This window comes from Centruroides sculpturatus, unplaced genomic scaffold (genome assembly GCF_000671375.1).
Source record: "Centruroides sculpturatus isolate CEXI.00-Female unplaced genomic scaffold, Cexi_2.0 scaffold2237, whole genome shotgun sequence".
In the NCBI taxonomy this organism is placed as follows: Eukaryota; Metazoa; Arthropoda; class Arachnida; order Scorpiones; family Buthidae; genus Centruroides; species Centruroides sculpturatus.
Window position 1 is genome coordinate 40,979 of NW_019386480.1, and position 17,980 is coordinate 58,958.

The following is a 17,980-nucleotide window of genomic DNA, read 5'->3' on the forward strand; positions in this document are numbered from 1 at the left end:
ACTAAAGTTCTAATTTAAGTGAAAAGCAGCGTATCCTAACATTCGATATTGCTTGCATACTATCACTTCTTTTTCTGACAACTAGGGGTGCTGGCTGCAAGATGACGTTTCGAAGTGTCACGTGATCGAAGGGATCGGTTCCTCAGTGAAACTACTTGTCACTTATACTAAGAACCGTCGGTTGGTAGTGATGTTGGGACCAGCGGGTGGAGGATAGAAAGATACTAGGTAGGTTAGATACAAGGTATTTAGTAGAGGTTATTGGCGGAGTAGAACTAGTTATATAATGTTCGAGTTCGGATTCCTTGGTCTAATCTTCAATGGCGGACCAACTCTCGATAACGANCACATACAGATTTAACGGTTGTAATTTCATTTATGTGTTTTAAGGTTATAATGAGTTTTAACAGGTATTTTTATAAGACAATGGAGTTTTATATAAAATGTAATCTGGACCAATTTAGCTGTAAAATTTTTCTATAATATAGAAGAAGCTTAGGTATCCGGTACTACCCGACCTTCCCCTATTAACAAAGAGACACTCAAAATTAGCGTAAATAATCGGGTTATAATTTGGAAATAATAATTATGAATTACAAATGAATTTGGCACTAGAACGAGGCGTCAGGCGCCATCTCGTATTAAATTTTCTAAATTATAGCCCGATTATTTACGGCAATTGTGAGTGTCTATTTGCTAAGCGTAGGGTTTCGGTAGATGATTATATTTGTAGTATTTACATCTCTTACATAAAAATTATTATACAAATAAATAACACTGAAATAATACATATGCTGTAATTTCTACAGAACGAAGTGTAAGACTTTAATGTAAATAAGAATTGTACCGAATAAATAGTAAAAATACAAAAATGTAGTAATATTTTATTTAAAATTATGTTTATATATTTATAAAGAACATTTCGAGTGATAACTAAAGTTCTAATTTAAGTGAAAAGCAGCGTATCCTAACATTCGATATTGCTTGCATACTATCACTTCTTTTTCTGACAACTAGGGGTGCTGGCTGCAAGATGACGTTTCGAAGTGTCACGTGATCGAAGGGATCGGTTCCTCAGTGAAACTACTTGTCACTTATACTAAGAACCGTCGGTTGGTAGTGATGTTGGGACCAGCGGGTGGAGGATAGAAAGATACTAGGTAGGTTAGATACAAGGTATTTAGTAGAGGTTATTGGCGGAGTAGAACTAGTTATATAATGTTCGAGTTCGGATTCCTTGGTCTAATCTTCAATGGCGGACCAACTCTCGATAACGAGACTGCGAAGTCACTTGTCGTCTTCGATTTTTCGCTTTCATTTGGAGGTCCTCCGCTTTTCTTCTTATGCCCATCTGTATAAATACATATATGTGTATATATGAATATGTAAATAATCGCTTATAACATCGCTTATTATAGTCGATTGTTGTAATAATAAGTAAAGCATCTAATAGAGACTATTCTAAACAGATGTAAACTGACCTACATTCGGCGAAGTCCACCACCCACAGTACAGCCTTGATTATAAACAATACGTTTGTAATCAAGGCTGTAAATTTTACCATGTTGCAGTGTTTGTTCGAAAGAGAAAAATATATATTTTCAAGTTATAAACATTGCAAATTAATCGGGACTTTTTTAAAAATACTTTTTTTCGAAAATTTGTAATTTAAATATGTTAGGAGACTATGAATGATTCACAGAACCAAAATTAACGTTAACAAAAAGGGCGAGTTTATTTCTACGTCTAATCCGTTTGAGGGGCAGCAGAAAAAGTGGGTACCAAATGGACAAGTGTTTACGTAAAGGTCGTAAGTTATGTCACCCATCTGACACCTGACCAAAGTTCACACACTTTCGGTGATTAAGTACAGGGTAGGAGAAGTTCCACGAAACTTGCTACAAAGAATTGCTACAAATCTCCCCGTTTTTGGGGAAGTTTCGTGGTTACATTTAATTTTATTTAATACAATATTCATTTTACATTGATTCTGTCTAAGCAGATTTTTAATTTAAGTGCGTTTAATGGTTTCGTCAAAAATCTGCCGACATTTCTTCCGTCGGGATGTATTTAATAACAACATTACTTGATTTAACGTTTTAGTGTACATATGATATTTTTCTTATTACATGTTTCGTTTTGTAGTTAGAACTTCCGTTGTTGATTAGGCTTATCGCAGCTTGATTATCGCTATAAATCGTAATTGTTTTGTTAGAACTTCTCTCTTATAATTCATTTAGGATCATTTTTAACCATGTTGATTCTTTCGTAGCCTTGGTCAATGCTGTCAATTCACTTTCGCATGTCGGTAACGCCGTTTGGTTCTGCTTCTTGCATTTCCACGATACGAGATTCTGTCAGAGTTGAAAAAGGTATTCGCTATTCGAACGTTGACCTACATTCTCATCTTTCCAATTAGCATCTGCGTATCCGATTCAGTTGTTGCTTTGGTCGCGTTTGTATACGATTCCCTTACTTTGGGTTCCTTTTAAGTGTCGAATCAGTCGTTTAGCTGCTTGGATATGCATTACTTCGGATTTTGAGTGTACTGTGACAGTTCGCTGATCGGCTGACACAAATCGGGTCTCGTTGTTAAACTGATATACATCACACTTCCCAAAATTTCTTGGAAAAGTTTCTTATTTCCGCATGGCGATCCTTCGCTGTCGTCTTTGTTTGTTTGTCTGTCTTTGTTACTCGCTCTATTATTCGAGTGAAATTAATGTGGATATTTATTATTTGATACAGTATTGATTGATAACATTTTATTCAAGAAGGAGAGGTAAATGTTTTCTATTATATAAATTTTATTTATTTATTTATGCGAATATAAATTGAAACTCGACGGTTTTAAAATCTTTCATTAAAAACAGATTGTTGACATACGAGAACATTTTAAACTTAGAAAATGAAGATAAAAGTAGAGCCAGAAAATAAATATTCAGAATTTACATTCAACGGAGGTGATGAAAAGTTTGACGTTTTAAATAATTGCAAGAAAGAATTTAATACGGATAACAAAACATTTTGTAGAAGAATTAAATCAGAACCTTTAGAACATAAAAATTTACAGGTGAGTGAAATGTACTTTTGTATATGACTCTACCGTTGCTTTAAAATGTGTTCGGGACTTAAGTCTCTCTAGGCTTAAAATAGGGAGACTCTACTCAAGGTCGCTCCTATTTTCGATAAAATCATTTAGAGATGGACTATGATCGAAATACTGATCTTCACAAAATAAAAAACCTAAACTTATTCCTTAACAAAATAATCCAGCAACGAGTTGCGTAACTTTTCCGGCAAACTAACTTTAAAATTGTATATGGCAGTATCTGTTAAAAAATTTTATTTAAAAATCTTTTTATACTATTAGTTTTATAAAATGGCAAAAAGCTTAATTTCGAAAGTAGAGATAAATTTTATAAAAATTTGTAAGTTTTAATAACAAGTAAACTTTTCATTTTTTAAAATTTTTTGGGTTGACAGAGTCTTAAACGTGGAGATTTCCAAAAACTGAGGGACAAATTTGACAAAATTGTTATACGTTCGCATTTCATATGCATATAAGATTTATTCTAATTGTAAGACGAGTTACAAGAGCTGAAACTTATTCTACTTGCATAAAACAAAATACAATTAACGAGCAATTATTTATTGTTACATGGTCACAATGCCGTGCTATTTTTAATGATATTTTTAATTTATTTAAAAATATACGCTTTCCAGCTGAAATTGTAGTGGCTTGCCCTGTTTATTATACTTCTTGTTAGTAATACAATCGTGCCGTTTTTGTATTTAGGGAAGGAGAGTCAAATCAGGCAGAGAAGCAGATAACCGAGGAAGGTGGGAATAAGTGGAAAAGGTTTACAATTTTTCAAATTGCATTCCAGTTATTAATAAACTATATTTTACTTATTCATATAATATCACACATATAATTGGGCTGAAATTTAATAGATTGTAGACAATTAAATTTTTACTGTCATCTGTCCGGCTGTCTGTTTTTCCCCAATCTCGAGAATGGAGTTACATGGATACCGAGACCAGATATGGAAACCAAAAAGACGGAGGCCTTGATAACTATATACGAACTTTCGACGCAATCCAGAACTCGCGTTATTACAATTCAAATTTTCTCCTGAAACGACAAGACTGTATTGTCAAAGGAAAAGTATGATGCACCGGCGCAAGCTACTACTAATTTAAGGCATAGAGTATTTATTTTAAATTAAATTAATTAAAAATACGATCAAATATGCAGCCCGGCATTGTCATTGTGTCACAATAAATAATTGCTTGTATTGTGAATGAATTTGTATAATCGCACAATAAAAATAATGAAACTAACACATTAGTAGGCCATAATTTAAATATTAATTAAATGAATTTATATGTTCCAATTTAAATACTTTCTTATCAAGTTTTCTATAAAGAACAATTGGTCTGATAATATAATGTAGTCTTTTATTATTTCAGATAAATATTAAAGGAAAGCCAATTTCCACGAACAACACAAACGGATCCACCATTTGGAGTCATTCTGGTTATAAAATCGAAAGAGGTAAGAGTCTTAATACTTGTAATATGAAAGTATGTTTCTACTAATAAGAAAAATATATATAACACGTAAAATAAAAATGTTACATTTATATTACACATTGAATAAATAGAAATGTAACATTTGAAAAAGTTTGCGAATACGTTGTGTATAATGAATAACAAATTCAATACTTTTTAATATTATGAGTAACATTGCTAATTCAGATGTTTTAGAAAACGAAACGAGCATTTGTTGATTGTAACATCGTCCCAATACCAAGCTGCAATTTTTAATTTATTTAACTTAAAAGATATGTTGTTCACCTCAATTAGTAATGAGTTGCCCCGTGCATCATACTTTTCATTTAACAATCGTGCCATTCGTCTCGTTAACTGTATTCAGGGAAAAAGTTTAAATTGAAATAACGTTACTTTTTTTAGAAAACGAAAGTTCATGTATAGTTAATTCAGTCATTCTTCTTCTAACGTTTCCATATCTGTTCTCGACTTTTATTTATCTAACACAGGTCTCGAGATCAAGGAAAAACAGACAGACGGATGAGAGTGGAAATTTATATGTCTACAATTTTTTGAAATTGCTGCCCAACTCTATCATAGAATTCAATTTTTTTTAATAAAAAGTGAAAAAGTCTGTTTATATTATTATATTTTATAGTTTTCATCGATATATTTAAATGATATTGTGAAAGCAGTGGGTTCTTCATTAATGGGTGCTCAGACTGGTATGTATTGTTACTTCTCACAGGACTAAAGTTTTTAAAATAGTAATTTTATGTATCCATAAATAAAACTCATTCCTACTTTCAAAATTCAGTCTTTTGCCATTTTATAATAATTTCTAATACTTACCAATTGTAACATCTTTGCTGATAAAGTTCCGTAACTCGTTGCCGGATTTTGTTTCTTTTGAAATCAAATTCAAAATAATTATGTGCACTATCATAGCATTACATATTTTTTTTTTTTTTTTTGCTTATGAGAGCCGGTACCATGAAAGTAAATTATCTATCGTTAGCAAACTCGATACATAAACACATCACTTATAAGCTTCATTTAAGTTATTTTTTATTTTAGTTATTAAGTACCTGTGCATATAATATTAATTTAAGATTAAGCAAAGCATCCTGGAACCACTTCTAATTGGATAGGGACTGTATTCATCACGCAGTAAATGCTATCTGTTGACATGTACTAAGCAATATGTGCTTGTAAGAAATGTTGGAATGCCATGAGGAGAGGATATTTCTTGACCCAGAATACACGTGAAAATAAATCCCTGTACACGTAGATTATGCTTATACATTACTTGCGTCGAAAGAAGTTTTTATTTCATATACATTTATGTATTATATATGAAAAAATGTGTGAGGAAATGACACGCAGATTCGTAAATCACTTTGCAGTACATCGTACATACGTCTGAATTTTCAGACATAAAGTTTTCAACGTCGACAAATAGAATATTGTAGTTCAATCTTTCTTTATCTCCGCAGCCTCGAATGGCCCCTTTATTTACAAAATGTCCGCTTTCAGGGCTCTAATCCGCAGAACTTATACCCATAGCTCTAGCATTAAGGACGCGCTAAGAGAAATCCAACGCAATAAGTGCCTCGCCACAGCTTACGGTTTCAACAGTAAGTTTATTGATAGGCTTGCCCAAAAAATTCATAGAGGCTTAACAACCGAAGATGGCAATTCCAAACCTCTAAAGCAACAAGGTAAGCGTATTACTGTCGATTTTGACCTTAGAATGAGCCGTGCCTTTAAATTCATAGCAAAAAAGGGTCAATGCTACTCTCGCATACAGACGCAACCCTACGGTTTATAAACTTCTAGCTAATACCAAGGACAAATGCAGTGAGCCAGGAGACCAGGAGTCTACACGATCCCATTAGAGGACAGCAGATCTAACCCGTGCAAGAGGCTAACATACATTGGCTCAACCAATAGATCACTTAAACGGAGGATAGCTGATCACAAGTACGACGCATACAACAAACAATTCACTTCTACTCTAGCACAGTTTGCAAGCGAACCTGGTATAACGACCAAATGGGAAGAGGCGAGGATTATTATTCCTATGCGCGACCACACAAAGCTTAGAACGGTCGAAACAATCGAAATATTTAAGCAATCCCTCGAAGACGGTTGTATCAACAGCAGAGATGCAGACTTGCTCTCCTCCGCATGGAAATCATTCTTCGACAACCCCTTGAACTAAATAGACCAACCCACCCCCGCAACCGTTAGCGCATTTTTACTTGTCGCGTTTATTTTCCAACTCTGCCTTCCAATCGTAACCCCCTTCCCATCTACGGTCGGTCGCACGCCTCTTCTTACTGTATCGTTAAATATTTACGGCGTCGACTATGACGTCACTCTCCACGAACCCCTATCGTGATTGTGCATCTCCTATACATTGCGCGCTTAGCTTACAAAAATTTTTTTTCCAACTTTAGCGAGTATCCCATCACAATCCTTTTTTTTTACCAAAAGAAAGTATTTTCCGCCGTCAGTGTCGTCAATACCTATCATCAACGACGACGTCGCTGGTAAGACGATACCTGGGTAAACAGTGACAGCATTTAAACTTCTTCCAACCGACGCTCTCACAGTGTACAGTACCTGAAGAAGGCCTTTTAAAAAGTCCGAAAACGTTACTACTCTTGTATGTACGGCTAGAAATAAGAAAAAATGTTTTGTGTTGAACATCTTAAATATAGTTCTAGCTACAAGTGCATAAAAGTTTATTAAGGGGCTTGATGCTTTTAAATTTTTGTGATTAAAGTTGAAGAGGCGAAATATATAATGCGGGTCGTGTGTAATTTCAGTAGCGTCAGACTTAATGACGAGTTTACTCGTGTTCTCATTTACAATATTTTTTTCATAAAACTCATCTTTATCCTCAAAATCACGCTTTTTGTTTATTTTATAATAATTAAAAATATGAAAATATTTTTTAAAAAATATCATAAGAGATAACGCCACACGTAGTTTTAAATGTTTCCGGAAAGTTGAGAACTCGTTGCTGGTTTACTTTAATAACGAAAAGAAGTTTCTAATTATATTTATTACTAGCTGCAAGGATCCGCTTCGCTGGGATTTTATTTGTTCGTACATTTGTATGTAATATAGTTTTTTATATATATAAAAGACTGTTTGTCTAAGTAATCTAGAATCTAGCTGCAAGGACCCGCTTTGCTGGGTTTTTAAAAAGTAACGATAGTGAAAATTAAGATAATTACATTATAGACAATCTTACCCGTTTTCACAAAATGCAAGAATTAGGTCCCCCGTTTCCAGACTAATTAGAGAATTTTTACGTTTAGTCAAACGAACTATTTTCAACGTTTCTGGAACGTTTACAATCGTTCTATAATCGAACCAATATTCGAATTTTATGTTCGAATTTAATTCGAACAAATTCGAAAAAATCGAACAAAACATTCGAAATAGAAAGCCACTTTCAACCACTTTCAGCCTCATATCTCCCGCACCCTTATAGCTATCGAGACGCAACCACCCTGGTGCACGAATGGAGACTTGGGGCTACTACCACATACAAACACCATTCATGTGCGATGTGTAGTTTTGGCGAAAAAGTAAAATATAGTGACACACACGTCCATTTATATATATATATAGATATAGATAATTCGTATCACACATCACACCAATTCTCCGTGACTCATAACTAGTTTTCGGCTTGTAATCAGAAATAAATGATGTAATAAAACATGTAATTTAATATTGTTATCTTAATGAAAATATGCTCAGTTTTATTTTATAATTCAAGATTTTTTAATATCCTTTAACACAAAACTTCGTAAATTCCACTACAGATATCAAGAAAGAAGAAGTAGAAGAGAATTATGAAGTAAAACATGGTATAAAATCAGAATGTAAAGTTGATTTGAAAAAATTGAAGATTGAAGTAAAGACTGAAGATTATAAAGAAGTTGTTCATCTTCCAGATGATAATGAACAGGTAATGGTAAGTAATACAAATTTCGAAATATTTAATAGTAAAATTTTAATATTAACTTAGTTTTTTGAATGGTTGAAAACATATAGCCTATCAATATCAGTAATATATGATGTTTTGAATTTAGGTGTATTCTGTGTTAAATAAAAAATATGTATTATTATAAGAAAAAATCTAATAACGAGTTGCGTAAGTTTCTTGGCTGTTAAGATATTTTATTTAAAGAATAACATTTATGTTATTAATCACAATAAACAAAAAATTGTCTGTGGCACGATATGTTATAAAATTTCTATCATTTCAATTATTATAAAATGAAGAAATGCTTAATTTTAATTTTAGAAATGCATTTCACAAAGAATTATAGATGCTAACAAGAAATAAAATCTTCATTATGTCCGATCCCACTCGAGATTTTATATATTTTTTTTATCTTTTTACGTAATCTCGACGTGTTATTACTCAAGTTTAATAGCATTAATGCTTCTAATATACAACGTACGGTATTAAATTTCGTTTCTTAATTTTCAACTTATTCTGAAATATTAAATGAAGTACAGTAGAGCGTCGTTTATCCGAATCAATTGGGGACTGGGGTTGTTCGGATAATTTATTTCTCTGATAACCAATTATTTACGAAAAAATATATTAATTTATCCCGTGTTGAAATTTTTCTCCGTTGCGTGTCGCTTCGCGTTGAATTTTTGTCGATGTTAAGCCTAACGAAGAGTATTGTATCGTTAAAAATTATTTTTTTATTTTGTACAAAATAAATATATTGAAAAATATAAAAACAATAAAAAATTATACTTCAGAACTTAATTTAGTATTAAAAACGTAAATTTGAGTAGCCGAAGACATAGCCAAAGATTACAGCGCCACAGCACAGGCGAAAATTTAAATTTGTCGACTGGAATTCTTTCGGATAACAGACGTTTCGGATAAACGACGCTCTACTGTAGTTGCCAAAGTTTATGCCTACACAAACATATTCATTGCATTTTTTGCCATATTTTTTGTCTGTAGATCAGGGGTGTCCAACCCGCGGCCCAAGGCAAATTCCAATGCGGCCCAATAAACGTGTAAACAAAACTGACAAATGTTTTAATTTTTTATTATTTATTTATTTCAACGGCATTAACTCAGAAAAAAAAGTTTCACAAATCCGTAAATTTTTATTTATATTTTATTAGATTCAGAATCCGAGGAAGAAGAATTAATTTTTGTTAATTATTTTAGCACAATACAGAAGTAAAAAAAAGAAGTGCAAAATGAAAAATAAGGTATGCAAAATAACTAACTACGTTTCAGAGATTGCGTTAGAATATACGCCAAATGTTTTTAAAGAACACTTTCGAGTGAGTCGACTTACGTTCGAAAATTTACTGAAGGATCCTGTTCTCGTATTATTATAATAAAAACAAATAGTAATAGGAAAAGGAAGAAATGCACTGTCAGTTGACCAGCAACTTTGGCTGCTTGACAACCAAGAATCTTTCAGGTACCAGTAAGCAAAATAATAGATTTTACTGATTGATATAATTCTGTACTAAGTGTATTATATTGTTTTCGTACATAAATGATATCCCACGATGTTACAGAGGAGTTGTCATTTCGAGTTTGATTTGGAGTTTGTCAGATGACTGCATGGAGATGCCTGATGAAAATCGTTAGAGCTATAAATGTACTGAATACAAAAAGCCGTATTATAAATTGGCCTTCGGCTTAGAAGGCAAGGAAAACTGCTCAGACGTTTGCTATGAAATACTGTTATTATTAGCTGTCTAGATGGGAATCATATAGTAATCAAGGCCCCTTTAGAGGAACCTCAAGCATATATAAATAGAAAGGGATTTCACTGCTTAGTTCTACTGGGAGTATGTTATGAGAAAATGTGCTTTATTGATTGTTACATTGGTGAAGATGGATCTGTTTACGACTGCGCAATATTTAAGAGATCTGAAGTGTATCACAGAGTTTGCAGTGGTGATGGCTTTCTACACGCAGATTTTCATATTATAGGAGATGGTGCATACCAACTTTCAAAGCATTTAATACCCCTTTACAAGGACAATGGCTTTTTTTTATTAAAATCTAAAATTATGTTTAACAATAAGTTCTTATCGTGTCGACAGACTATTCAGAGAGCATTTTTCATTCCTTACAGAGAGCAATCTTTCCTTACAAAACTAATCTCCTGGCTTTCACTGGGCTAATTACTATATAAATAACATAGATCTGTAGCAAAATCAGTCTACTTCAGTAGTAATATCTTTATCAATAGACAAGATTGAAAGTGAAGAATCTCGCTTGTTTTTTTTGTTAATTTCCCAAAAGACTAAATAATATCTACAAAATTTTCAAGGCAATTAATTTTCATGCAATTTTCTTACAGCTTATATATGAAATCACAAAAGACGGATTTGTAATTTATAAATGTGTAATGACTTTCATATTATTTTTTCGACTGTTATATATAACAGAGGGAAAGTATAACGATCGGTCAAAAATGACTCCCCACGTTTTTTACATTTCTAAACTTAGAACACCTTCAAACGCCGAAAAATGCAAAAAAAAAGTGGGGTTTATCTATATGAATGGATATTGTGTGGAGGCGCACCCGATTAAAAGTTAATAACTCTTGTTTCTTTTGTCGAAGATTTTTGAAATTTTGCAGGAGAGTTAGATTATTAGGGAAATTGACGCTATTAAATTTTCCTGCTTAAAAATTAAGAGGGTGGAGAGATAATGAATGTCATGTCGGACTTAATGATGAATTTACTCGTTATTCGCATTTAACTTTTTTTATATATAAAACTAATCCCTACTCTGAAAATTCAGTTTTTTGCTTTTTATAATAATTAAAAATATCCTATTTTATTTAAAAAACGATTTAATACAGACAGCGCAACCAAAATTTTAAAACGTTGCCAGAAAAGTTGAGCAACTCGTTATTACTTTATATATCAGAGTTTCTTTGAATATTGTTTAGTTTGTCAACAATGAATTCTTTACTCCGGAAAGAAACTCTAACGGAAATGAAATGAACATTGAAAGTAAGTATCATGTTATTTATTTCAAACTTTTTATATTAGTTTTATTCAGAAAATGCCTGAACAACTGCATTCAAGTTTCAACTGTCTTACATTGAACTGGGATTTGATATATTAGATTTATAACTACTCATATCTTATTAATATGACCTTTGAAGTTAATAAAAATTTTTTGGGATGATCGCAATTACTAAATAACAACTCATGAGTTGTGATTTAATAATTCATGTTATCTACATTGTTCATGAATCCGCTTTAATAATAATATTAATAATATATAATGTATTGAAACAAAGTAAACTAGGGCTATAAAACTTATTTAATGACATAATTAAGTATATATTTGCAATGTGTTAAAAAAACTGGTCANAACAAAGTAAACTAGGGCTATAAAACTTATTTAATGACATAATTAAGTATATATTTGCAATGTGTTAAAAAACATGTTGCTAATATTTTTGAAAAACATAGTACGATTAAAAAATTTTCGTATTTTGATTCAAAAAAATTAAAAATTCGCCGATTTTTTCCTTTCAACTTAAAATTCATAGACTTTTTCTCTAACACGTTTTCTTTCGCCTCGTTTTTAAACGAATAACATAGGTATACTCTATTAATTATACAAGTACAGCAGTAATATTTTAATATTGCAGTAATGTTATGTTTGTTGAAATATAATAGGTATTTCATTATGTTATTTTTTAAACTTTCAGTTGAAAAGGAAGAACAAATTGAGAAACGCGGTATTCAGCAAAATTCAGAAAAAGAAGAACATTTTAAATATAATATCAAAACAAACAAATACGTTCCTTCGACTAGAAAATGCAATACAATTCATGATAAGATTAAAAGGAAATACTTCAAGATTATGTTTGCATCTCATTCTAAACAAGAATTTACGTGTGATTTATGTAAACAGACTTTTAAAAATAAGAGCATATTACAAACACATCTGTTCTGTCATATTGGAAAAAAACCATTTCGCTGCACAACCTGCAATAAGAAGTTTTTGTGGCAATTTCTTTTGCGAAGACACACGAAAAAACACAAAACTGGCAATGAAATCGAAGTAACACATAGGAATTTACGTTTGCAGCCATCGGAAAATCGAATGAAGTCATCTCCAAGAAATGGTAAAAAATCTAATATTCAGCGGAAAAACGTGTATTGCGACATTTGTGGTAAGAGCGTTCCATACGGTAAGGGCCGTTTAGAAAGACACATGAGAATACACAGAAGTAATGCCTGCAAAATATGTGGAAAAGAATTTAGATTGAACCGTATATTGCGGAGACATGAGCGAACGCATAGTGAAGAACGTCCTTTCAAATGTGATATTTGCAATAAGAGTTTTAAATTGAAAGAGTATTTAAAAAAGCATTACGAAATTCATAATGATGAATGTAACTACATTTGTCAGGTATGTAACAAAAGTTTTAAAACAAAAAAATCTTTGGAAGCTCATAAAATAGTTCATAGCAATCAATTTAACCATACTTGTCAGGTATGTAACAAAAGTTTTAAACGCAGTTTTTATTTAAAACGGCATACTCTTGCACACAGCAACGTTCATAGCAATCAATTTAATCATAGTTGTCAGGTTTGTAACAAAAGTTTTAAACGCAGTTCTTATTTAAAACGGCATACTCTAGCACACAGCAACGAATACAAATATTTTTGTGATATATGTAACAAATTTTTTAAATCAAAAGAGTCTTTGCCAAAGCATAAACTTATTCATAGTAAAAAATCTAATATCAAGCAAGAGTACGTGTATTGCGACATTTGTGGTAAGCGCGTTCCATATGGTAAGGGTCGTTTAGAAAGACACATGAAAATACACAGAGTTCATGCCTGCAATATATGTGGAAAAGAATTTAAGTCGAAATATATGTTGTTATATCATGAACGAATTCATAATGAAGACCGTCCTTTCAAATGCGATATTTGCAGTAAAAGTTTTAAACGGAAAGACTATTTAAAAATACATCACACAACTCATAGTGACGAACGTAACTATTCTTGTCCGGTATGTAACAAATATTTTAAAACAAAAGTTAATTTGGAAGCTCATAAAGTAGTTCATAATAATCAATTTAACTATACTTGTCACATATGTAACAAAAGCTTTAAACGCAGTGCTAGTTTAAAACATCATAGTCCTATACACAGCAACGAATACAAATATTCTTGTGGCATATGTAACAAATACTTTAAAACAAAAAACCATTTGTCATATCATAAATTAGTTCATAGTAATCAATTTGACCATACTTGTCAGGTATGTAATAAAAGTTTTACATGCAGTTCTGGTTTAAAACAACATATTCGTAAATACTGCAATAAGTGCAAATATTTTTGTCGTATGTGTAAGAAATATTTTAAGACAAAACATTGTTTGGAACAGCACAACATTATTCATAGAGATACATAAAGGCATGTTTGAGACGTATGTAAAAAAGTTTACACCAATACAACTGTTTTAACCAGACATTGTCGTATTAAACATGAAAATATGTATTTATGCTATATCTGTTGAAAGCTATTCAAGACTGAATTTACGGTAAAAGAAAATTGGAAAATTTACATTGAAAAATGTAATATTTGTAATAAATGATTTAAAAGTAAAATCACCTTAATTAATCACCAGAAACTTCATTAAGACATAAAACCGTTTTCTTGTTAGAATTTTAACAGACGTTTCACCGACAAACATGTATTAAAATGTCACGAAGCCACTCACAAAGAAGACAATCTTCGTTACGTTCGTGAAGTATGTAAAGACGTTTATTAAGCCATCAACTCGTTTATCAGAATTAAGCGTATTTTTGGAGAAATAGTAAAAGCCGATTTAAAACAGAAGTTAAACTGAAATTACATTTAAAATCTTTCGTTCAGAAAGATTTTCAAACAATTACCTTATCAGTGTAAACAGACTTTTACTTGTGGAGAAGTTTTACAGAAGCATATGATTACTTTTAATAATCAGATTCATTTCTACAGTATCAAAAAAATTTATAACAACAGTTAAATTCCAAACTCATCAAAAGTATGTTCATCCCACAAGAAATAAACATCAATGCAAAATATGCAAGAAGACATTTAAAAAACGGATTGAATTGTTTGAGTAAAAGTTTTTCTTGTGATTTGTCTCGAAATAATTTACATATTTTAAAATAATTATATTATTTTGTTTGTATTAATATAATAGATGTACTAGAAGATATTAAACAATAGACTTCTTCTTATTTTTATTATTAATTTTAATTATAACGTGCATTAAAAATACTTAACATTGTGAACACAGTCTTTAGTATAAAAAAAAATAAATGTATTGTGTATGTTATCTCTGGAGAAACGGACACATACTCTCGCGCCACTCGACGTTTCTGTTAAAAATGTCTTGCATTTTCTTCAAGAGACGGCCGAGAGCTAACGTTTGCCTATAGAAATATAATATTTTCTACTACATTTCCATCAAATGTCATTATAAATATATAATAAACGGACACGTACTCTCGCACCACTCGACGTTTTTGTTAAAGAAAGTTAGTTTAAAAACTTTTATATTGTATTTTGATAGAACTGACCTTACCAATTAATCCTCCTGCGATTGAAAATAACGGCGCCAGTAAAAGAGGAAAAAACCCGCCAGACTGATTAACTAAAATTTTTTTTAGTATTCAAAGGAACGTGTTTTTTACTTAATTTCTTCATAATTTCGTTGAGAATGATTAGTTTTGGCTAATAGGCTATATCCAAAAAAAAATACTTCGTTCATCTGAAAAACACGAATCTCGCACTGAAAGTTTATTGTCTGTTTTACGATAAAGTCCAATAACAAATAGCCAAATTCCTTTTATGTCGTTTTTTAAACGCATCCATAAAAAACTTAGATTCAACGGCAAAAGCTTGTGTACCCAAAAATAATTGAGACAACTTAATTTCGTCAGGATTATTTTTAAACAAAATCAAATACTGGGTATTTAAAGTTATATCTTTCATAATTCTATTTACCGGAAACAGATTTTGCATTATCAGAATAACACTTATATTATAATGGTGAAATTCTGTCGTAAACAAGAACGCAGTTTTGGAACTGAGCTCGTCTATCAAATCATCAATTATTACTAAATCCCATCCTTGTACAGATTCAGGTAGACCGTACATGAATGTAATATCTTTTCTGTCACGAAAAAAACGGTAAATATACAGAATAACATTATAAAATTTTTTAAAATGATTTTTCGTAAATTTTACATTGAATAATTTTTCTTACTAGCGTAGTCTTTCCACATTGCGACGGTCGCGCGATTATACAATTACTAGGATGCTTGAAATACATACTAGGGTATTATACAATTACTAGGATGCTTGAAATACATAGATATACACCTGTAGCGGCTTATAGGATCCTATAAGCCGCTACAGGTGCTATCCCCCTGGCCACCAGCGAGGCTTAGGCAACGGGAGTGCGACTCCTCGCCCCACTGCCTTCAGTATGCAGGCTGCGGCCCCTAGGCCAGCACTGGGCGTGCAAAGCCCAGTCTTCCTCCTAGGAAACTGCTTCTTCTTTTACCGTGTGGAAGGGAGATTTATGTGGCTCGAGCTGCCACGGGCTGAGGCTTTACCGACTGCATTCGTACGCTTTTTTAGGGTTCGATTATCGACCTCGCGCCAGCGAGAAAAATGGGGAGTTCTGTTAAAAAAATTAGCATTTTTTAACGAACGTAAGAGTGAAGCTCAGAAGAAATCAACTAAGAAAAACATACAACTACACATTGATTTTATGATTTCCGACTACACTTTACAAGGTGTAGCATATTTGTATAAATATATTTGATAAATTTAACGCATTAAATTTATCACTGCAAAGGAAAAATAATAAGTCTACTGCCAATGACAAAATTTCTGCGTTTAAAATGAGAATTTCAGTGCGAAAGATAAGATGTAAGGCAGGAGAATTTGACACTTTTGATAAATTCAGTTTTTATCTTTTAGAAAAGAAGATTCTCGTCGATACAGATTTTAAAAAAAAGCTATAATTCAACATCTTAAAAATCTGTTGATTAATTAACAATTATTTTACTGACGATAATGAAATTGAAAATTATATGTGGATAGTAAATCCTTTTTATATATATAAAAAAATTATAGCTTGTCAGCAAAAGAAGAAGAGCAATTGATTGACATTTCTACTCACACGACATATAAAAAAATGTTTTCTACTGTATTGTCATTCTTCGCTGGTCAAGTAAAAGCTTATCCAAATATAGACGATGAAGCTATAAAAAACTTTTACCATTTGTAACAATATATGTGCGAATGCGGTTTCCCAAATACTGTAACACTAAAAAAGAAACAGGCTTGACGCATCAGCAGACATTCGTTGTCAGTTAACAACGTGTGAATCAAATTTTGAAAAAATTGCTGAAGATTTATCGCAAGAAATATCCCCGTTAAATTTTGTTAGAAATTATTTTAGATGACTTCTGTAATATTATATAATATAGTTATCAAACAATAATAAATAAATGTATGTACCTGATTAAATTTATTATTATTTACGTAAAATAAGAAATCCACTTTTAGTTATAGTTAATTAGTTAAAGTTTTTCTATAGCGCTCAGTTATAAGGGCTGTATACATAGGCCTATTACGCAGTAATTATAAAATTAACATACAAAAATATAAGGGGTAATTAAGAAAAAACTATTCGGCTAATAGGGTACATCAACAAAAAAGGTTTAAAATCACACTGCCTTAAACCACAAAAACAGTAAAACATAAGCTAAAGCTAGAAAATCATAACTTTAAAAAGGATCCAACATATAAATAAAAATACTATCGTTAAATCTGTATATATATATTTACAGCACATAAACGTATATTTAAAAATAAATTTGATTTACAGTTTGAAACAATCAAAACAACTTTTAAACGGTTTTAGAAACATTCTTTTAATTTTCAATTGATTTAATTTCAGCTTTGATGAATTAATTATATTTTATTTTAAATTGTAATTTTTTCGGTTTTTCTTTACTGTAAACTGGCTATTTAGTATGCTTTAATTCGCTGTTATCTCCATGGTTACGACAAATCTTATTATAGCTTCCACCTGTTGTTCGTTCTTTCTTTCTTCATCTAAAAAACAGAGCTGAATAGATAAAATCCCAGACCAAATATGGCCTTGAAGCACCAAATAACTTTTTATAAACTACCGGTTTGAACTGGAAATCACGTAATTTTTAAATTAAAATATAATTAAATATTGCCGGAATTGTGAAGATGCCAAAATAATTTCGAACCCCTCTTTAATTTATACTTGCTATACTTTATTATAAAAGAATAAACAATGTATAAAATAAAAGTGAAGCAAATT

General features: G+C 31.5%; 1 protein-coding gene across 3 annotated transcripts; it reads left to right on the forward strand.

Moving 5' to 3' along the window:
- The first annotated feature begins 214 nt into the window (after positions 1-214).
- LOC111615116 (zinc finger protein 226-like) lies at positions 215-14,748 on the forward strand. Of its 3 annotated transcripts, none has more exons than XM_023356516.1 (7): positions 215-228; positions 2,749-2,782; positions 2,874-3,073; positions 4,477-4,561; positions 8,403-8,554; positions 11,538-11,601; positions 12,312-14,748. In XM_023356516.1, exons 3-7 carry the CDS (start codon positions 2,909-2,911, stop codon positions 14,030-14,032), a joined length of 2,187 nt encoding a protein of 728 aa, XP_023212284.1. In that variant the 5' UTR covers positions 215-228; positions 2,749-2,782; positions 2,874-2,908; the 3' UTR covers positions 14,033-14,748. The 3 variants fall into 3 exon arrangements, with proteins under 3 accessions (XP_023212284.1, XP_023212283.1, XP_023212282.1); XM_023356515.1 differs by lacking the exon at positions 215-228 and adding an exon at positions 966-1,160; XM_023356514.1 differs by lacking the exons at positions 215-228; positions 2,749-2,782 and adding an exon at positions 967-1,160.
- The last annotated feature ends 3,232 nt before the right edge of the window (positions 14,749-17,980 follow it).